General features: G+C 45.3%; 1 protein-coding gene across 2 annotated transcripts in view; it reads right to left on the reverse strand.

Moving 5' to 3' along the window:
• Positions 1-13,172: 13,172 nt before the first annotated feature.
• The window catches only part of FBN1 (fibrillin 1), a gene marked incomplete at its 5' end in the record, with an annotated part of 157,900 nt that continues 148,303 nt past the window's right edge, over positions 13,173-22,769 (reverse strand). The window contains 5 exons of one of the 2 annotated variants that reach the window (XM_082322558.1): positions 13,173-14,444; positions 16,764-16,938; positions 17,973-18,204; positions 21,570-21,689; positions 22,504-22,632. In XM_082322558.1, coding sequence (XP_082178684.1) covers positions 14,061-14,444; positions 16,764-16,938; positions 17,973-18,204; positions 21,570-21,689; positions 22,504-22,632 — 1,040 coding nt within the window. In that variant the 3' untranslated portion in view covers positions 13,173-14,060. Of the gene's footprint in view, positions 14,451-16,763; positions 16,939-17,972; positions 18,205-21,569; positions 21,690-22,503; positions 22,633-22,769 lie in introns of both variants that reach the window. The other variant, XM_082322557.1, reaches the window with a different exon arrangement.

Raw genomic sequence — 22,769 nt, forward strand, 5'->3', positions numbered from 1 at the left:
TACTGATCCTGTTCTCTTCACCCAACCAGCTCAACAATACTACAAATCCTCAGAAAGTAGGGGAATGAGAACAGGCTGTAATTATTGGCTGCAGATGTTTACACCAGGCAGTCTCCTGCTAACTACCTCTCCAGCACAGGAGAGCCACATAAACATTTGCAGCTGTTAACAGCCATTTCTTGCCTATGCAATTTGCCAAGGTTATATAAAGATTTTTTTCTACCGAGCAGGAAAGATTTGCACTACAAAATTTTATAAAACATGCTTAGGTATCACGCTGAATATACCAGACAAATGACTGCAAAATAAAAGACAGTCTGAATTCATTGATTGGAAACTTGCAGGGCGAGGTCACTGAAAGTCTGCCCACCCTCTGCTAGGGCTGCTCATCCTCTCTGTAACAATCGGCTTTCTGAAAGAGGTTTCTAAATGTTAAACCATAAAATGTAAGCTAGGAAGTTATTTTACAGGAGATCATCCTCCTCTGGATATTGCAATACCAGCAATCTTTCTTAGTATTTGATTTGCATAGTAATCAGTGAAGAATTGAGTTCTAGCACTGTTATATCTCTAGCTAGCTGTTGTATTCACTACGTTCTTTTATCTTATTCATCTGAAAATGGTTACCATACTTCCAGCTAGAATGACTTTATTCAATTTACAACTACAACTCGTCTTACTGGCATCTGTAAAAAAATGAATTAATTTTGGAAGAAGTACTTTTTTAACACCACTGGGCTTCCACTCAGTGGGAGAAAAGGAATTTTATTGCTTGAGATGAGTAAATAAGCACATTCAGCTTCCCAAATCAGGCAGAGATGATAGGACCACAAGGGTTGCATGTACTTCCTATGGACTTCATAGAATATGTTTCTTTCTATTTAACCCCTCACTCTCTCCCACTTTGCGATTACCTCTAGACTTCAGAGCTACCAGCAAGGTCTATTTCATACAGCTGCCCAAAATAAACCCCTTAGTTATTTGAGCTCCTCAATCTTCAAGTGCCATAAGCACAGCTCACCCTTTCCCACCCATGTACGTGACATCCATAGATGTTAACTGTTTTCTGTCTTAATATCCTGAAGATCAGGTGAGACTAAAAAGTCAAATCAGGTGCCAGAGCAGACTGCAGGCACAGGGTCTCTTCCTGCCAGCTCTGCAAAGGAGAAGCAGCAAGTGCCTGCTCTTTGGTGTTTGTACAGGACCGTGCAGTACTGAGAGTTAATAGATTAGTTTGTATTTCTGTCCTTCCTGAAAAGAAATTTGGCTTTATGCCACCTGCTTCTTCTGACCTGAAGGGACTGGGTACTATGGAAAAGGATGAAGGAGTTCACATGCTAGGCTAGGTGACATAATTTTTGGGCACCATTTTGTTCCCTAGAGCAACAATTCTGATGCCATGTAATGTCAGGAAGCAATCTGTGAAATGACGGTAAAAAGCAGAAAGAAACTCTGTGCATTCAAAGGAGCAAAAGGGGAAACAAAAATAACAGATGGATTTTCAGAATCCAACCTGATATGCGTTTGGCTCTAAGTAAAAATCTCTGTGGTATCACAGCACAAGGTGATTGAAGGACTCGTTTTATTTTCTTTTTAAAGAGACATTCACAGCACTTTAGGTTTAAAAAAAAAAGTAAGAAAGAAACACTTTCCTAATTAGTTTCTATAAGGAGACAGAGGAGTAGAAAGGAACCCCTTGTACACACCATTGACTGAAATTGTGTCAAGTGCAGTACAGCTGAACTTTTTCACAGTGACTATAAGTCATGAGCTAACTTTAATACTCACAGTTGCTTTCCCTGTATGTGTGCCTAAATATCTTCTAGTAAAAGTGCAAAGCCACTGGTCAGCTTCAGCCAAACTGAACCAAGTGGTAAATGTCTAACAGCTGCTGAGCTCATATATGCCGTTCAGGAAAGCAGGCAGTGAAGGAGAGGTTGGATTAGTTGCCACCCAAATGGAAGGATGTAGTGTGAGCTTCACCTGTATTAGACTGCAGCAAATGGGAAGGAGCCGCTACCGATGTTCTGGCTGCGTGGGGACTGAACCTGACTGAACCTTGGCTCTTCCTAGACATCAAAAAAAAATTCATGTACAAACCATGCCTTTAGGGTGCCAGGCTGCTCTTATTTCAGATTTGAACTCCCACCCCCGATATCAGTGTTGAAAGAGCTCTATACATCAGAAATCCCACAGCGTGGTTTAGAGATGACCTCACCTGTGATCAGTGGGAGGGCGACTCTAAAGTAGCTGTCAAAGAAAAAAGTTGCTTGAATCCAAAAATGGAGAAAACCTTTTGGTCAGCTTAGCAAATGGTACGTGTGGGAGAGCTGGCAAACCAAGAAGGAAACAGTGAAATAGCTGTTAAGTAACAGCAATTAACTTCCTTAGCTCTGTTTTCTGGAATAAGATGCTGATCTTACTTGTTCGTTTACTCAGGTAAATGGGAAAATATTGTCACCAGGCGTCATATGTGCTGGGGTGATGGGAAAGTGTAAGAGCAGGAAACAATTAAATGGTTGTAAAAGAGTTGGACAGAATATGACATAACGCGCCAGGTCCAGCTAATGAACCTGCCTGAATTTATAGGTGGATAAAACACGTGAAGTTATGGGTCATTTGAGTTCTCAAGTGACAGGTCAGATCTGTGGAGTGGCAAGCATAGCATCATTATTGAAATAAGTGTTGGCAAGTGTTATGAGTCTGCCCTTATGTTTAATAACATTTAATTTTATAAGCGGTTCTGGATGATATCAAGTAGCTCTTCAGTCAATTAAATGCACACAGAGAAGTGACTGGGGGCTGGGTTACTGGCGCAGGGTCAAGGTTCTCCTGGATGGGTGGGACACCTCTTCATCCATAGAAATTTTTATTTGTTTGTTACTTATGCTCTGGCCCTCAAAGAGCTCAGGGCAAAACTCCACTGGCCTATAAAGTTCTGCTTCTGTGCCAAAGTATCTTCGTCAGCCACTTCAGCTGCACAACACCTATCTCACACCCAGGCCTGTCGGTATTGCCAAAGTGGTATTCTCAGCACATCTGTCTGAGCAGGGCCCAGGCTCAGCTGAGGGAGCACCGGGGCCCTTCTCTGCTCTCTGCTTTCCTTTCCCCTGCTGGAGCTGTGGATGGCTGTGCCGAGCATGGGGGAGATCCCAGGGGCACTGTGAGGATTTGGGGTAAAAATCTCGTTCCAGTGAAATCAATGGGAGATTTGCCGTTGACTTTGGTGGGGCCGGACTTCATTCATAAAGCGTTGGCTGTTATAATAGATTTACCAGCCCCGCAGGCAGCCCATGCAGAAGTGTAATAGATCTAGCACTCTTGCTTCTAGAAATGAATCCCCTGGCTCAGGCCGAGGTCTGCAGAGAGCCGCTTCCCTGGGCCAAGCCCTTTATCCGGGAAACCTACCACCCGGTACTCCACTGCAGGCCTGGGGCCGAGCGGGGCCGACTTGTGCCTCCACCATGGGAGGAGAGGCTTGTGCTGGCATAACGTCTGGGAAAAGCCAGAAGCCCCATGGAGGTGCGGCCCAGGTGGTTCTGCAGTGCAACGAGCCAGTCCCTTGAGCAACAGCAGCAAGGGCGGACTTCCCCGGCTTGCAGCATGGCCAAGCCGGCCCTCAGCAGCCTCTGCACAAACCGCTGTCTGAGCCAGCGTCTGTGCAAGCAAGGGGATGAAGTCTGGCCTGTTACAGGGCAGGGAAACTGCTGCAGCGGCCAGCACTGACCCTGTGCTACAGCTGCAGAGAGGGCTGTGGTCTGAGTGTTGCCTGCTACGGGTACTGCCCTGACGGGGTGTTCGCTTTATTTAAAAAGACAAAAAGGAGAGAGGGGGAATCCTGCTCCATTGTCCTACTGAAAGTGGAAAAGGGCTGAACTAATTCAAACCAAACTCCGAACAGAAACTCCTCCCAGGCAGAGACATTTTTCTGTCAAGTTTCAGCCCTGGGAGAATTTTTACAGCTGAGCAATAAACTCTTGAAACAGAGGTTAAGGGCCTCGCTAGCTCCAGGCTTCTAATAGAAGGAGCAGCACAGAGCAACGGGCACTCTTTAATCTGTAGGAATGTGTCAGGCTGACGGGAAGCTGGAGGTACTGGGGGAAGGAGGGGGTTAATCACCACAGTTGCCCAATAAACATTTCCTAATATTGTCACTTTTTACCCACAAGTTACAATGTCTCTACAAGTTACTATAGAGGCAAGATGTTGATACTGGATTCATTTTCTGGGTTTTATTCCTTTTTGTCATTTTTCCCATGAACTAATAAGCCACAGTGGATTTGAAAGTATGAGCAAATGTGAACACTATACAAAGCACTTTTATGTTCTATTGACATTTTCTTCCCACCCTAATAATTTAGAGCTGTTAACATAAAAAAAAAAAAATGAAGATGATCATACTTCCCATCACTTTCATTTCCCAAGTTTATGAAGGAAGAATCATGAGTAATTTCCCATAGTTATTGTTTGCAGCACAACACATGGTCTCAATTACTGGGATAAGAAACATAGAGAGGGTATTGGTGAGGATAAATGATTTATCTGTGCATTTCTTTCAAAATTCATTTTCCATGCCATAGTTTATATTACTCTGATCAACCATCATCTTTCTTATTTCGCTTTATAAATATAATCCGACTATTCTGAGCAGGACCCTGGGTCACGAGAGATCAGTTTGCTGACATATTTTTGGAGCAGACAAGCATACACAGAGTGACCCTCCACCAAACCTCCTTACCGCTAAAGGTATCTACCCCAGAAGGGCAGAGCTGGACAAAGCTAGACTAGTAGGACACAAAATAACTGTTGGCTTTCACTTTTCTTCTCATTTCCAAGGAAAGAAAAAGGGGCAACAACTCGTATCAGGATCCACGCCCACATAGATCATGATTCTGTGCATTAATATGCATTTTCTTTCTGGCAAACGGAGGTACTTCACTTGCCTTTACCCTGCCATTGCCTTGAAAATGCCATTTCTGCATTAACGTAGTGCCTGGCTGCAGGCCCGTAGCTGATCTCTCTGCGTGTGAGCGCCGTCTCTGGAGCCTCGTGGTGCATTGCTCCTTCTGCAGAAGCAGCAGACAAGTACCAGCGAGATGCGGCTGTGCTGAACCAGCGTGTGCTATAGAGCAGCAGCTTTAGCATAGATTGCTGCAGCTTTAGCGTAAATCACAGCAGCTTGGACATGGCAGAATAACCACTTATTATTTCAGGACTTTGTTGTAGATTTGAAAAGCGTGCTACCGCCTGGCCGGGGCGGCTATTGGCCCTGCTAAGGCTCGCAGGAATGGAGTTTGGTTGCTTGCAGACTTTGCAGGGATGGGGGTTCAGCTGACTTCAAAGCCAGCATTTATTTCTCTTTCGCCCTGCCTTCCCATCTGGTGCTCAAAGCACAATATTCAGCTGCTTCTCTCGTAGGACTGCTCCTGGTTAGACATCATGCAGGACATGAGGTATTTAATGCTTACGGGGCTGGTGGAGAGGTCCCGCTGCATAAATCTTTTACCAATTCTCTATTTTTTAAATGAATTCTAGGCTGGTCTGTGGGGAGCTCAAGACTTGCTGTTTGTTAGCACAAACGAGCCCAACACAAATAATTGGTCTTTTTCACCGGAGGGTTCTGCAGCTCCTGCCAGAGCTGGCCTTCAGCCTGGGCCGGGCGGTCACGCTGGGACCCACAATTTCCTCCCATGGTTTTATCTGTGCTGTCACTGTGGAGAAGAAAACACTCTTGTTCCCAGCATAGTTTGGGATACAGGAGCGCGTAGTAGGCATATGTATGGGTGACAACATGATCTTTAATAAATTCAGTCTCCTAAATGACGTAATCAAATCACGGGGCAAATGCATAATGGGCAAGTTCGCACAGCGCTGGCTTAGTTGGAGAGTGAACTTACGAAACACAGTTCTGCTCCCTGGTACACAGCATCTTGACTTTGCTCTGAGAACACGTGTAGCGGATATTTTGCAGCCTTTTCTTCTCCCTTTCCTTTCATTGCTGGGTGCTGCTTTCAGTCTTAATCCATGCAACGCAGACTTGATGATACACGATTTAAAAATAAAACCAGGTCTCCTCGGGACCTCCACCCACCCTCACCCAAGCTTTGCCATGCCGTACAGCAGCTCTCATGGCCCGAGTCTTCACTTGGGCTTCTCCGGCTCTGGCCTCGGGTGTATCACACCACACTTGTACCCCAAGAGAGGAAACGGTTGCTGGTCTAACACGCGGCAGCACCTCGCCTCTGTGGTGCTTTGATGTAAGAGCTCTACTAACAGATAGAGGATCTCGGAGCTTTACCTCCTTTGTTGCGGCTACTTCTCCCCAGCGCTGCAAGGACACCGAGATGTTGAAAAAGTACTGAGACATCTTTTACAGGAGCGGATTTGAAAACTGGAGGCAAAAAAATGATAGTGAAAAGCTTTCAGTGAAGGGGATTTATGCGTTTGGCAAGTACAATTTAGACACGTGGAATGGGAAACCTGTTAAATTCTTTCTTGCTTGGTTATCCTTTTTTTGAATTCAGTAAATGAGAAATTGTCTTTAAGGACTTAGTAATCTACACTCAATACTTGCTAAGGTCACGTAATGATCTGGTCCTGATAGGCCTTGCGATTTTTCCTGTTTGGTTCATTTGGTAACTTCTTACCAGCCAAAGTCCCGTGGGCAGCTTTACTCTCCTAGTTAAAGCGCCGGCTGGAGCGTCAGCTGATGGGGAAGGCTTCGCATTAAGGCTGGTAGCCTTGTGGAGCTGGCTACCACCAGGGCAGATGGCTGTTGATTCACGCCAAAAAGCCTTTTGAGCAGCGGCCCTGCAGAGCCAGCGCTGCCGAGTCGCTCATTCCTTCTCCTCTCTCCCAGTTTCCTGTTGTTTCAGCTTTGCGCTGACGTGAATACAGGCTGACAGCGCGGTTCCCTTCATATTCCTCGTCTGCTCTGCGCTGGCACCTTCCTCCTCTCTTCCTGCCCGTCCCTCCTATCACGTGTTTCTCAAAGCAGCAGCAACTTGTGCTATCACCTTCTTCTCTGGACTCAGCACTTATGTTCCCAGTTCAGCTGTTCATATTTTGCCTGATGGTTGAAGCCAGCTCCTGCTCAAATATTTTCCATCTACAGTTTATGTTTGGCGCAAAAAGAATCTCATGATCAAGGGGTTTAATGATGATATTTTTTTTTTATTTAAAAAGACAAGTTTATGTCTGGAGATCCCTTTAAAGTGCCTGAATGAATCTAAAGAAATCTGCATGAGAAGTGTTTTCAGCTCTTTTCTATCTTTGAGGTATCTGTGCCGTGGCAGAGCTGGCAGCACTGGCAAGCTGAGACTCAGGACCCTGTTGAGCACCTCTGGGCTGGAGAACCGGCACCACAATGCCCTGAATCTCAGCAATTCAGGTAGAAAGTCCATTTCCCCACCGTCTGCTTGGGTGTGAGCCATGTTTAAATACAATATGCGGATGAGGACCATGGGCCTTGTTCCCCTGTGTAGATTCCTTAGCTGAATTTACCCCTCGAAATGCAAACAGGCAGTATGGACTGGATCTTTGTTGCATAAGCCAAACCTAAAGTCAATGCACTCCAGGCTTGAAAATTGCACATGCAACTTCAAATTAAGAGTTTGGGGAAGGTTTAGTTTTTTGGAGGATTTACTGGGGCAGCGCAAGCCGTGTCAGACTGCTGGCGGGACGTGCACGGCGTCACCTGCGGCGGGGGAGCGCGCCCCGCTGCCGGCGCAGCCCTGCAGGCCTGTGCTCGGGGCAGGGCAGGGCTCTGGGCTCCCACCCTGTGAACCAGCTTCTGCCTGATTTGTTCTTGGGACCCACCTCTGCTCTGGCTGTTTTGTTTTTACGGTCAAAATTCAAAATCAAAGTGAAACTCAGCCAAAGTGCCAAGATTTCCTGGTTACAGGTTGAAACCAAGCGAAGAGTCCATGGTTTGCATGGTTTAAACCTAAAATCATAAATCATCTCTTATTCACCTAAAATTTGTTCCAAATTTACTCAAAACTTGGCCCAGATTTGCCTGAAACTTGGCCCAGGATTGCTTGAAACTGAGCCCAGCTTCAGAGAGAGGTTCATGAACCTCGACAAACCTGGCCTGAGCCTTGAGTTTGTAATGAAACCCAAAACCAGGGGAGTTTCACCTGGTTTGGGTTTGGTTACAGACATTTCTCACGGCTCTAGTATTTATTATGATTACAATAACAACACATTTATCCAGAGCTGCGAGCATACACACAACATTGCAAAGTGAAAAAGTCCAGACAGCTTTCCTACCTGTCCGAGTGTACCGGCTCAGTAACGTACTGCACTACAGCTACAGTCAAACTGGGTCCCACACGGGCTGCTTAAAAAAGTAATTTCTCCTGGGTTGTCACAGACAAAAAAAAAAAAAAAAAAAAAAAAAATCACCCTGAAGCACCTCACATAGGAATGATAGGAATAAAGAATCAACCTCCAAAGAAAACGAAGCGGTAGCCCTGTTTTCCTGGCTGGTTCCTCCAGCAGCCTCAGCGGCGAGCCGGGGAAGCTGGCAGAGCCCAGGTCCTGCTCACCAGCAGTGTCACTTTTGATTATCTCTGCACAGCCTGCTGACCTGGATACTTACCCAAAGTCTTTTTTCCAGCAGAAAACCACCAGGCACTGTCGCTCTATTATTTTATTTTTTTAACTGGTGCTGCTGCATCTGCAGTGGCAGCACCCTGTGCGGTACCTATGGGGACGGCCACCCCAGGAGATGCGTGCTGGAGCACAGGGCCGTGCCCCCGGCTTTCTGAGGAGTGTGGAGAGCAGCGGGGCTCCGCCTGGGGCATGTTGTAGTGCAGACGGGCAGTTCCCACGCCTTCGTGCCTGCCGGGGCTGTCACAGCTGATGAGCCCATGTGGCCCCTTGTCCTCCTCTCCAGGGACACCTCAGTACTTCAGGGCTGCTCCTGGCAGAACGGCCTTTGCCTATGGGCTCTTCCAAACCAAAACATCTGGTTCTCGGTTCCTGCCCTGTAAATCAAGGATGACAAACACATCCTGACCTCACAAGGGTGTAGAGAGGCTCAACATGCGTGTCTGCGCGGCGCTCACGTCCTACAGCCCTGGGAGCCATAGAGAAGCTCATAAACAAACAAACCCACAACGTGAGAGCTGAGCCAGAGCAAGGGCTTGGCCCGCGCTGCCACCGCATGCGAGGGAAGGGTCCAGCCCGAGAGAGGGAAGGAGGAGAAGCCCTTCCTGGGTCCTTAGCAAAGGTTTAGCACAGTGTGACTTTAGCCTGGAAGCACTGAGATGTAGTTATCTGTCTAGACTCTTCAGAAAAAAACCACATACATTTCTACACACACATATAAGCGTGTGTCTAAGCAGGTTGAGGACTCAGCCGTATGCTAACAAGCAGCAACGGCACACGCTGGACCGGCCGGCACCAACACAGGGCTGCAGCCCAGCTTTGCCAGCATGCTCCCGCTGGACGGGCAGCCCCAGCCTCCACCACCGCTTCCCACCATCGCCGCACCGCGCAGGGGCGTGGTGGAAATGGAAAGGAGAGCCTGAAATACAAAACCAAACACTTTGGTGACCTCCCTGGCCTCAAGGTTCCTCTGCTGAACTCAATGGGAAGCTCGTAACTGAGGAGTTGGCTTGGGCGCGATATTCCTCAAAAGCATTTGTTACGAGGGTGTGAAATACTTGGCAAGTTTTAAGGACAGCAGAAGTAGATTGTTGGAATTTGTCAGAGCTGAAGTCATCAGCACCTTCAAAGTTTCTGCTGCATAGGAAGATGATCCCATCTTCAGGCGAATCAAAGCGCACAGCCCCCTCCAGAGGGACCAGGCATTGCCCTCCAAGTCTCTCCAGGGGCACCAAGGACCTTGGCGAATCGCGCACTGAATGCGGCAGCACCGGGGAATCCGGCCGCTGACCACCTCCACCTTCCCGGCACCAGCGGTGCCTCTGCTGGCTCTGAAAGCAGCGGTGGCTGCGAGTGAAGCAGAAGCCACGTGTGTTGGGACATTCTGGGCCACTGAACGACTGCAGCGTTCTTCCCCCTCCCCTTTTCCTTCTGTTTTGCTACTACTGCAACCTCTGCAATCATTTCCATTTTCATTAGTGTAAACGATGGCATATTTTGCCACAAAGTACAGCTGTCTGCTGGCCCCGTCTTAAGTTTTTGCAGCATCCAGAACCAGCGTGATCCTGCAGGTTCATGTGCCGCCCCAGACCCGCGCTGCCAATGCGCAGTTTGCACACAGAGCCCCGCCGCGCAGAGGTGGAACCGCAGGAGCGCGCACAGGGGCTGCACCGTCTCTGCAGGCATCCAACACACTCAAGCCACAGGCAACCACTAGAAGCTCTGGGATTTTCTGAACACAAGGGTTTTAGCCGAGCGTTATTCTGCCAAGACTGTGATAACATGAGGGCTTACTCTGGGCAAACACTCTGGTAGGACGCTGCCAACCTGGATTTACTGGATCAACCTGCTGTACATCATATCTTGGCCTTCGCTGCTGGCCACTCCTGCAAGCACGAAGCCAACCAGAGCAGAACAGCTTAAAGACTTGCTCCTGGGAGAAGGTGAAGTAGGCAGGATCCTGGGCCCAGATGTCCCAGCTTTGGGAAGCTGGTGTGTCCCATTAGCTCCCATCCCACCTGGCGCAGGGCAGCCGGGGGGCACTGAGAGTGGTATGCAGCTCCTGCAGCGCCGCAGGCAGCCCTGGCCTCATCAGCTGCCGAACCCTGGCTTCCCCTCTGTAACTCAAAACACAGCATTTTCTTGTCACAGCAGTGAACTCGAAAGGAGAGAAGCTGTCTCGTCATCTGGTGCCTAGTCAGAAAGTAGCAGCGCTGCAGCGCAACGTAAGCTGTTAACCTTGCTCATTTTGGCAGGAGCTATCAGTGAGACGGCTTTTCCACGGCCAGCGCCACCACCCCCAGCTTGGCCTAGAGCAGCGGGTTTGATGCAGGCTGCCTTGCGCCGCACTCACCTGTCGTGGGGCTGCCGCGGAGACCCGCGGTGCCCAAACTCAGTCCCAGAGGGCGTAGGCAGCTGTTAGGCAACGGCCATGGCGTCTCGCTCTCCAAACAGCTCGGGCCTGTCTGTGCTGAGAAGACTCGACCAGATTAACTCTTCCAAAGCACAAAGCTGAACTTGAATCACAGCGTAGAATATTTATCTTAGAGAAAACCTGAGCGTGACCCTTCGGGACCTGCCGTAAGAAAGCAAACACTTTGGGTCCTTTGAAAGTCAGCTTAAAAGGGAGACTGTGGAAACAGTCATGTTCTGCCAAAATACACGTCAGCTGTCAAGTTTACAAGATACTGTTACAACACACAACAAGAGAATGATTCGATATGTACAGTAACAAGCCATCTTTGTTAAATTCTGTTAACCAAAAACTGTATTTATTATCCATGCATGCATCTATGCCGAGTCATGCACATTTGCAATGGACGGAAGCCACACTGTTATTTCAAAGAATTAAAGATTTCACCATTTCCTTGAATTTGAAAAATATCCTTTAATCGCAAAAGGATACACATTCAGAAAGACCTTTACTTCAGTCTGTCTAGCGCTTAGAGTCATTCTGGGATCCCACCGTCAAATCGAATACAGGAAATTATTTTAAATCACACTGTAGGTTACAAACCACTTTTTAACTGCAGGTCTCACGCAATGTTATTGTGCAACCTTTGTGCTTCACTCAGACTCTAAGGAAACTGCAGAAATTCAAACTAATGTAAATAATTGTACACATACAGCAACTAAAACTGACAGGCAGACATGACATACCAGTTGAACGGCACCGCTGCAAAGAGACAGATGAATAATTGCACAAGAAAATGGATTTTTAGGTGCAGATCAGTACAGCAAGACTGGGCTTTCCATTTTAAAATCACTAAAAGAGATGCTGTCAAGATTTCTTGTTTCTGCAGCGTAACAAAGGTGATTTGCAGAACTGTGCAGGAAACACTGGGGCAGCTGGAAAACAATCAAGGAACCATTGGCATGAGAAGGTGTTATACAGCAGCTTAAATGCAGAACCAACTCTACTGGACAGAGTCCTGACAGCTCTTTCTGAAATCTTTCTTCTCAGTTCCTCTCAGTATTTCAGGGCTGAAGAGAAAATACTCAAACCGTACACTTAACTATAAACCGTACAATCTTGCACGCTTCCACTGGCATTAAAAATCACTCCCAACCTGCTGAAATAAGAGTGCCATTTACAACTGTAAAGCCCTGATTATATTTTGCCATAGTTACGCAACATGTGGAAAAAATACTGTTCAACGTTTTGGCACACTAATAAATAAAACCCAGACATGGTCTATTAAAAATATCAAAGTAACCCTGTGGACAAGCTCCTTTTTATATAGTTATATTTGTTATGCAGAAGAAATCAGAGAGACCTGAAATCTAATTACAGTAAATAACACCATTTGGGGTGAACTATTACAGTACATTTCCCTTCCAAAGCTATTATAGCTTCATATATGTTCCCTCCATATATGTTCCCATACATCAACGACAGTGCTGTCCAATCAGCAGTTTCAGCGACACCACTTGCTTCATTTTTTCTTCCAGATTTTGTAGCATCACACCTCGGTACAATGTTCTGCAGCTGCTAAAAGATACACCACAGCACTTGCGTATACAAGAACACCCGCATCATCGAATAATTCATTTGGTATTAAAACGCAGCTACAATTTGTGATGGCTTTTGGTATTGGATTATCCCTTTATTATCAGTCTTGGATTATTTGACAATAGCTGTTGAAGTGGGGGGTAAAAGAATGGAATGTCTTAAGTCAAGGCAGTTTTAGCAAACAAGACTTTTCAAATTAATTAAATGTGTTTTAATCACTTTAATAATGATTTAACAACCACTTCTGCATGTTTTGGCTATCAAAGTCACTTATTGACAGGATTATTCAGGTCAAGTCATTGGAAATATTCTAACTTGCTTTCTGGAGCCACACGATAATCTGACAGAGGTCCACTGCCGCTTAGATTTGTGAAGGTTTCTGTATTTCTGCCGTTCTTCCTTTGCACGAAGAATGAACAAACGGCAGCAGCACACCAGCAAGAAGAAATCACCTGTGCACACAGATACACAACCAACCCTACCGACAATGCCTGAAACACAAGAATGCAGTTTATCACACTTTTAGCAAGAACACAAGGCCACAGAATAAACTAAAAAAAAAACTGTTTTATTGTGACATTTATGACATTGAACCCTTGTTGATATGAATGACTATGGGTACTCTTGACACGTTACATAATGTCATGGTGTAGGATGGCACTGATTGTCATCTGACTTTTGAGAATGTTTAATGGTCCCTACTGACCTCAGTGCATTTTGGCAAGTCACAGAAACTTTATCATCAGGTTTGTGTATACAGTTAACAAGTAGTTGGTCTTATAAGCACCATTACAAACCCTCACATTAAGGGTATTATTAATCTAGTTTACAAATGCTTCATTGATAAAAATAGCATGATTACAGTATACACACACTTAATTTACATGTAATGTATTATAGGCATAACTGAGATAAACTACTGAGCTAACTTTGGTTGATTGAAGTATTTAGACTGAATAATGGCAATTTTGGCTTCTAAGTTGTGTAAATATTACAGTGCATTTATAAATCTAGGTTGAAAATTTACTAGCACCAAATGGATATCATAAATGGCTGACCTAGTAAGTTGTAGTTGGAGAAGCGAAGTTTAAGAATTACAAAAATAGAGCTGTCCATCAGTTGAAAGCACATTCTTGTACCTCTGCTGAAATGATGACGTGTCTCAGCATCAGTGGCCAACTTCCAATGATAAAAGTCCCAGTTTTCAAGATTCAACATATCAAGGTAGCTCAGCTACACTTAAAAGCCTGAGAAAGTGGTTGTTTTGAGCTAGGGTATTCATCCTGTACCTTGTTTATGTAATAATATAATAGTGCTCGTTCATACAAATGTACTCATGTAAGATTGTACCTATGATATGGAGAATCTGATTGGGAGGAATATTCAGTCCTACCTATCTATCTTTGGTTTAATTATTTGGTCTTTGGTTGATGAATTAATGAAGCAATATCTGAATTTTCATTTTCAGGTTGTCTCCCAGCTCACCACTGAGGTAGTCTTTGTCATGTTTCTCTTCAAGCTGGTTAAGTTCCTTCTTTTTATAGAGGGGAATACTACTGATTTGTAATGAATAGTTTCCAGGCACTGGCTTCTTCTTTGTGAAATGAAGGTAACTTATCCCGTCCTTCTTATTGATTCTAAAGAAACCGTCTTCATTTCCGGAGTCAATTAAATATCGATTATGGTTTGTCAGTGTTGTGAGGGCAGGAAGCAGTTCCAGGATGCGATCTTTGTTACTGAGATCCGAGATGTTGATGGAGAAGACTGCTGCTTTCTCAACATCCCAGCTGGCGAGACTGATTGGTGGCTCCAGCTCCTGCTGATCCTGCACAAGAACAAACGACGTTAGCTGGCTTTGTCAGAGAGGGTTTCACATGCGCCTATGTGTATGTATTTCTTACCCAACTCATTCATCATTAATTAAATAATTTTTAAAGGAGGCTCTGTAATATCATCTGTCAAATCCACTGCTATGGGCCTAGGACTTGTCAGGATAAAGTACGGTCTTTGTCACTGTCCCTGCGTGCATAACAGGCACCGAAAGTTTCTGCGTGTGGGTCCCACTGCCTGACAAACAAAGCCTCTCCATGCTTGGAGTCCGCAACCAGTCTCCTACAAAGAGAGGAGCAAAGGCATACTCCTCCTCTCTATCAGGGGAACCACAAGCTAATGTGAACAACGATGTGCAGAAGAGAGCGGGGTCTGTGGGGGAGGCATGACATTTAGGTGGGAGTTTTCTGCTTTGCAAGATTTGCTTTGTTTAGGCCTGGAGGCAGGGTGGCCTGCAGGTACAGCGGGGTGCTGGAAAAGCAGCATTGCCCCTCACCTCCGAGTGGTCCTAACCGGGCTCCCCGAGTCCCCTGTGCACGAGTCACGCTGCAATGGCAGAATGATAACATTTCAGACAGCACATCAGCTGTAACATTTTAATTTAGAAAGCAAGGGAAGCTCTACGTCACCTCCGAGACAAATCTAGCACTAATCACAGACAGTGCTGAAACACACTGAAAAAACAGTTTACGACCCCACTCTGCCCAAACTCAACCATCCACACTGTTCTGGGCAAAAGCACTCTCCGGTCTCCCTGTGTTAGCAGAGCACCACACACTGAGCACCTAACGGAAACAGCTAACAGGCTCCCAAATCCCCTGTATTTGTGCGTGGAAAAGCAAGCTTTTTGGCATGTACACATGAGCAGAGAGTACGGGTGACATTTCGCTCAGGGTAGTGATGGTGTGGCAATATTTACAAGTGTTCAGTGTCTCTTTCTTATATTTAGAATGCAAGACACACATTTGCACACCCAGACACATACTTTCAGCTGAATGACAAATGCCTGCACAGTCTAGAGATCTGCCACGACCTGCTGCTTCTCTGGCCAGATCAGGGCAGATCCCTTCACCTGTAACATCACTGTCATCTTAGACTGGATGAAGAAGTGAGAAGTCAAATGACTGTGGACTTGGTGACACTTCTACAAGCTCTTTACAGTTTGCTGAAGTCTGCATATAATTAATGCAAACAGTAAGGTTTAAATCCTGTGACTGGTGCTGGACATTGGATTGGATGACCAGACTGGACAAGTCTGACTTTATATTACAAGAAGTTGAAATAAGCCAATGTGGGACTCCCCAGGTAATGCAAGGAGTTTGAATTTTGTGCACACGAGACTACAATAACATTACACATCGCAAGCTCATGCTTCTGTCACGACTTCTGCACTCATCCTGGCAGGTGTGGTGCTGGAAGCCCAGCTGAAGAACAAACAGAATTACAACCACCTCCATCCCATTGTGTCTCACTGTCGTGGTCAATTCAGAACAAACCCCAGCAGGGGGAGTCTGGTGAAGGATTTACTTCAATGCTTTTTTGAGAAACGTTTGCTAAGAACTAAAGGAAAATACCTCCCCCAAGGATGAGTGAAGAGAGCATCGCCATAGATGATAAGCATTTCACTGACAATTACCCCACTCGGAGGCAAATGGAAACCTGCCCGTGTCCCCAGCGACTTCCTAGCAATGACAAATGAAGCTCTGCCTCCTGTTCTGCTGCCTGGGCCAGTGGTAAGCACTGTGCGCAGCCTCACTGGCAGCCTTGGCCCCAGGATGGCAACCTGGGTGGCTGACTGCAAGGGTCTGGACAAGCCCGAGGAAGGGCTGCAGCCCTGGACTCCCTCCAGGTGAGGTGTTCATGTCCAGAGCTCTGTGTTTGCTTTGGAGAGGGCTCCAGCCCCAGACACACAACAACGCAGTGCTGCTTGGCAGGGTCCACATCCACCCCGACCAACATGTCCTGCCTTCCTGGCCACAAGGTCACACATATGTTTTACACACCTGCCATCCCCTGACATCAAGAGCCTGCTTTGCTGGTGAGTGGACTGCTCTCTAGACAGCTGGATGGGCACTTATTTTAGTGTTTGATGTGACATAGATATTTGGTTTGCAGGGGCTTTGCCTAACGACAGTGAACAACTGCAGAAAGCCCCCCCACAGACTGCTTGATTTCCAAAACCAGCTCTTTGGTCTACTTTGTTCAGGGTGTACATTTTTCCTGTGGGATTGTCTCTTGGCACACCTCCTTCTGAGACTGGCTTTCACAAGACAACCGCAAACCCCTTCCCCCCAAAAGAGTCAATTACCTCTGCTTCATTTGCAGTTTCATTAGTGCTTCTGCGCTTCCTTCCTCTCTTGGGATAGCCATTGATTTTACATTCATAACAAGCTTCTGGAGAGAGGGAGTTGTCATCTACTTCTCCACTGAGTGAAAGCTCTTGTCCTTGACCTTTGCCTAGCCCCACTCCAGAAACACAGTGTCTGAGGAAGGAAGAAATTAAAAATTAATTCCAGTGAGACATAGATCTTATCGAAAGCTGAATTTGGGGGACTGTGAATATAAATAATAAGGCAATTATGTTGCACTCATTTCCTAGGAAAAATTTCTGCTGAAGTCAACAGGTAAAATTCTGACTGAATCACAATGCAGCTACCTCTGATTTCAAGAACCTGGCTCCATAAGGCTTTGCCTAAGAGAGACCTGCCAACATTTAACAGTTTTAAAAACACAGGCTCAAGCTCTGAGAAGTTGTTAGTCATTTCTGTCATCCAACCTGGAACACATTAAAAGGGACCAATTTTCAGAAACTGCTGAAAAACTCTGAAAAGTGAGGTCTTTCATAATGTATCCCAAAGCTTTTAGTCACTTCTAAAATTTAAGCCACAATCTTTCTGCTTTCCATTTGTGTTGCTTGGTCCTACATGATGCACAGCCCTAACACTCCCACTGGGGCAAGTGAAAATTGTTTTTCTTGATAAAGCAGACATTTATTCAAAAAAGCATTCACTTGGAACACAGGAGAATATGGAACATACAAAAACATAAGAGCATACAGAATTGTTATTCCAGTCAGTGGGTGAAGCCACTTGTATAATATCATTTGTCTTTGGAGCGGGCAGGGGGTGTTGTTATTTATTTGGTTTTTAAAGGAGACAAGTGATACACCACAAATCACAGTGAGGGGTGGGAGCTCCCAAGTGGCAAGCTGAGAGAACTTGGCTAGCTGCTGGAGTGTGCAGGAGAGAGGTGAAAGCAGCAGCTGAAAAGAGATGACTGAACCCGATAGCCCTAACCGAATTTCATTAAGCTTTGAACCCATGTTGCTCCCTTCCCTTGGTTACCTTTCCCCTCCCTTGTCTCCAAATCAGCAGGTGCATCCAACTCTGTAGCACCTCCACAATCCTATCCCTCTCTCATTGGTGACAATCCCCCTGGTTCTGCTGCTCCACACTACAAAGAAGGGAGCGGATTATGTCCCCTTTATGTCTGTTAGTTTAAAATGAGAATCCCTTACCCTTGTCCTATTCTGAAGTAACCAGGTGGACATCCACAGACATAGCCACCTTCAGTATTTGAACAACCATAACTGCATGGGGCTTGTGCAGAACCGCATTCATTGATATCTTGACAACCTCCACTAAACTGTTCATACTGAAATCCGGTAGGGCACATACATTTATAGCTTCCCAAAGTATTGTGGCAAGATGCTCCTCCACAAATGTGTGCACTGAGACATTCATTTTCATCTGGAAAAGAAGCAGAACATACCACGTTAACTTTTACTCTCAGGTCTAGTCCACCCTGCCCCTTCAGAAAGGTCGTGCTTGACTGTTGCTAAACATGCTGCCACATCAGACAGACAGAAACGGAGAACAGGGCTTGGCCTCGCCCTTGGCTAGGGCAGCGGTCGCTAGGAGATGACTACAACCATACAACAGAGGAACATTTGGGCTACTCTACAGAAGATGTTTCACGCCACGTCAGCTCATGCTCTGGAGAGCAGAGAAGCAGAGCAGGCAACTTTTTTTTTTGTTCCAGAAACAACTGAGAAGAATAAAACTTTGTACAGCCAACAATCTGGTCCAGTTATCCCATGTTCATAATGCTATTCAACATTAAAGGAAAAAGAGTAAGGAATTAAGCTCTGACACCTTTTCCAGGCACTGAAAATGCCTCCCTACACACTCACACTTAAATATGAGGCACAGGTAAGGTACAGGAACAAGTAGTAAAGTAAAAATAAAAGCAGCTGTAGATACAAAAGACTGCCACATTCTGAGCCAGCCCTTTTCCAAACTTGCAAAGTGCGGCACTGTAGGAGTTCGAGGTCAGTTCAGGCTTGTTTACTGTAAATGGCTGGTTGTTTAAATGTAGTTAGTCTCAATTTTTTTTGTCTGATGTGGAAAATTGCTTTGAAACATTCTGAATGCTATTGTTCCCCGTTTTCTGTGATAAAGCAACTGCACATCCTCATTGCGTGTGTGTGCACATGCATAAGAAATGCCATCTGGACACTGTATGGATAAAATCTGAAGCGCAGAGCAGCATCTCTGACCTAAGCATCCAGGTTACAGGAGAATAAGTACTAATTCAGAGCATTATTGTCTTTTTCCAAACAATGTGGCTGTTTGTTTAAAAGCAATGCCTTTGCTTCTTGCAGCCTGATTTACGGCATGGTGCACTACAGAATTGCCTGGGCAGGGGATGCAGTCACACACAGCATAAGACAAGGGAGGAACCAAAGCATTCTTCAGTGATTATCTAAGTATGTGTTGCAGTAACATCAAAAGTCCCAGAACACTTCATTAAATAAGCTAAAAAAGACACAATCTGTTTGCAGAGTTGGGATTGCCAAGGAATATGAAGGAATTGTCACAGAAAAACCTATTACATGGATTCTTCCCCTGTGGTACGCCCAGGAGAGCTAGATAAGTATCTTAAGCATATACAGTTACAGACGTTACAATGTGAACATGTGGGGACCACAAGGTATTAAAACCTGGAGCCGAATTCTGTGTCACCAAAGCCTGTAGGAGTTTTGCCATTAACTCAGAGCAATGTTTCAATATTTGTTGTACCTAACACAGCAATTATGTCAACATCATAAATGCACCTCTGGGCCACAGAAAGTTACTGCACCAAGAGGAGATACACTCACTTTGCCTCGCTCCACAGCGGCAAGCGTGGACACTAGTGAGGTTAGTTTCCACATTTCGGGTGATTGTTGGAAGAAAAAATATGAAGTGAAAAAAACAGTTACAGGAGCCTCGGACTCTGCATGAGCTGTGCTGTCAGGCACCAGCCTTGCCCTCCTGCGCTCTGTGCTCTGCAACACACACCTGTCGTGCTCAGCTTCAGCAGGAAGGAGAGAGACCATGAGGACGGAGGAAACCAAGCCTCCTTCCCTGCAGTTTTGGGTTTCTGCCTGGACTGCCCCATGTCCAAGAAGATGGAATTGCTAGCTGAGTCCTTCCCCAGTTGTGGCTTTCAGTGTAATTTTCCCTGGTGAAGTTCCTGGTGATCAGTATTTGTGGTGCCAAGGTTGAAGCCTTTCTTTCAGTGAGGGAAATACCAGGACTTGTGCATTTTGAAACTGATATTACCTGTATCAAATCTAAACAGTAGTCAATGGGCTGAAAAGCTGGAATAACAGTGCACACCTGGTTTGGAAACATACTTAGTTAAATGCTATCACCCAGGAAGACTTGGAAACAGCCAAGATGTTTCGCAAAACTGAGAGCTGCACTTTTTCAGATTCCACAATGTCCTCCAACAGCCAGATGTGGCAGGGCTGGGGTTTGGTTTTTTTTGTTTTGTTTTTTACCCTCCTGCAGATTAAATTCTAATTTAGCTCTAAGCTCTACTAGTTTAATTAATATTCAAAACCACCATATGTTTGTGCTCCCTCCTTGTTCTCTTGTATGTTAGAGGCATAGAGTACTGGAGCACAAGCAAATGTCACAGCAAGGACTGCATAAAGTATCAGGAGGTTTAATAAGCATAATTAAAAGCAGAGACCTCCCTAAAGCACCACAGTGATAACAAGCAAAGGCATTTTTATGTTTCTGAAAGCAAAGAAAGCCAAACAGTTATGAAGCCCTTTGTTCCCAAAGGGGTCATCAAACACATCTCCAGGTATCCACACAAGACTAGCTTGCATAAAGCCCATTAAATGCGACTAAAAATGCACATAACTGTCACTAGAGGAAAAAAATTATCCATGTTTCTCTTGTTTGAATATGCTACATGCTACACTGCTGAAACGTGCATAGACTTTTCCCATGACTTCTGCAGAGGACCCACTTCTGTCTGCTCAAGTCATATCCAGCATCAGTGCTCTGCACATGCAGCCCCATCTACAAGAGCTCAGGGATAGAACCGAAGTTTAGATAGGGAAGAAATAAGCATTTTAATGCACCAGTGTATTTTCTTCTTAACATAAATAAAGAGCACTAGCATTTGTTATTTGTAACCAGAATTGTCCTGTAAGTACTTGTTATAAACTCTATCCCAAAGTTGCAAGGAAGCATCTTTAGACAGACAGCAGCAGCTTTCCTCAAATATGACAAATGGTTAATTCTATACAGAGAAGAGGCTTAAACACAGCAGCCTTCCTGTAGGTGTTGTAAGAATGATAAAAGCACAGATCAAGTGGGATTTTAATAGAGTTTTAGATGCTTTTGGCCAGAAGTTTCATTTTACAACTTAATAACCCAAACTTGTGGTTCTGAGTCTGCCAGGGTCAACTCACCATCAGCTCTCAGACAGGACTTGTGTCTGAGCAGAGACTGTTGCATGGCTGAGTAAGATTTCCTTTGTTCACATTGCAAAATACACGAGTAACACAAGTTCCCTCACAGTCAATACAACTTCTAGCAGCCTCAAGGATAATTTAGGGCTTAAACACTTGTTGAACCAGGACATAGGCTACTGGGTGCTTCCTATCAACTCTGCCTTTCACAGAAGTGCACGTTTGTAATGAAACTCTGCTGAACTTACTAAATTATAATCAGAAAAAGAAAATACAGCAAACTGCACCATTGCCCTTCACTTCTTGCTGCTATCAAAGGTAACATGCATTTTAATGTACGAATTTTAAAAAGTGACTTGCCAACACATTGGTTCCATTGGTAATGCTGGAGATAGCCTTGTGGGCAGCTACACCTGTACCCTCCAATTATATTTTGGCAGCCATGCTGACACCGGTGGTTTCCATCACATTCATCAACATCTAAAAAGGTGAGATACACACTGAGTTTTGGGAGAAAAGCTCAAATTATGCTATAATTGAAAAGTATGTTACAAATAATCATATATATTCATATATCATATGGAGAGGTATATTTCAGGATCTTCCAAAAACCTGACCAGTGCTGGGAGACCACTTCAGGCCTTTCAGGTTTGGATTTCTGGCTCCACAGCAAGTAGTAGGGCTGAAAACCACTGAAAGCTCAAATTCAGCCACAATTTTCAGAGTTTTTGCATTCTGCTATGGAGCAGAAAGCCATTTATATATGGGACTCCCAAGGCTTTCCTAAGGATCTCAGCTCCACAGCGGATAGTCCCTTGCTTTTACCCAAGCATCCAACCCAGGAATCCCAGGATATCTCTTTTCAAAGCAAACCAAACTCCATCCCAGGATAAAGCTCTAGGGACCCAGAGGAATAAAGTCTGCAGCCCTTGAACTTTCTCTTTAGCAGGTCGCCTTGGAGATGCAAGACTTCCTGTCCTTGGTGAGTCCCTCAGAAATCCATGCAGGATTCAACAGAAGTTCACTGAACTCACAATGCTTAAACTAAAACATTCCAGGCTAAATTGAAGTCTTCTCAGAAAATATCTGTCCAGCTCTTTAGCGTCCTGCAATACATCTATTTATTCAGGCCCATGGAGAGAAATACTGCCTTATTGCTAAATTTCCATACCCCACCCCCCTTCAACCTACACATGCTTACTCCATAGGTCCCTCCTTGGATGGCAGTAGGGCTGAGAGAAGATGAAGAAAAGCAAGAGAAGGCCAAGTTAAATGCACTGTGTCTTGTACCTACCTTCACAGCTAAGCCCAGTTTGATCGAGTGAGAAGCCGCGTTGACACTCACAAACAAAACTTCCCGGTGTATTCTGGCAAATGCCCTTCGCCCCACATAAATTGATTTCAGTAGCACACTCATTATTATCTGAAGGAAACCAAAGCCTGAGCGTTACTTTTTATTCCTTGTTGTGATCATCATCATTTAGCAATGCTGACAACGAACGTTTGTGACAAGAGGTAAAGCAACATCAGTAACATGGCTGTCATACTGCCCTCTCCATT

This window comes from Platalea leucorodia (genome assembly GCF_965183815.1).
Source record: "Platalea leucorodia genome assembly, chromosome: 9".
NCBI classification, from domain to species: domain Eukaryota; kingdom Metazoa; phylum Chordata; class Aves; order Pelecaniformes; family Threskiornithidae; genus Platalea; species Platalea leucorodia.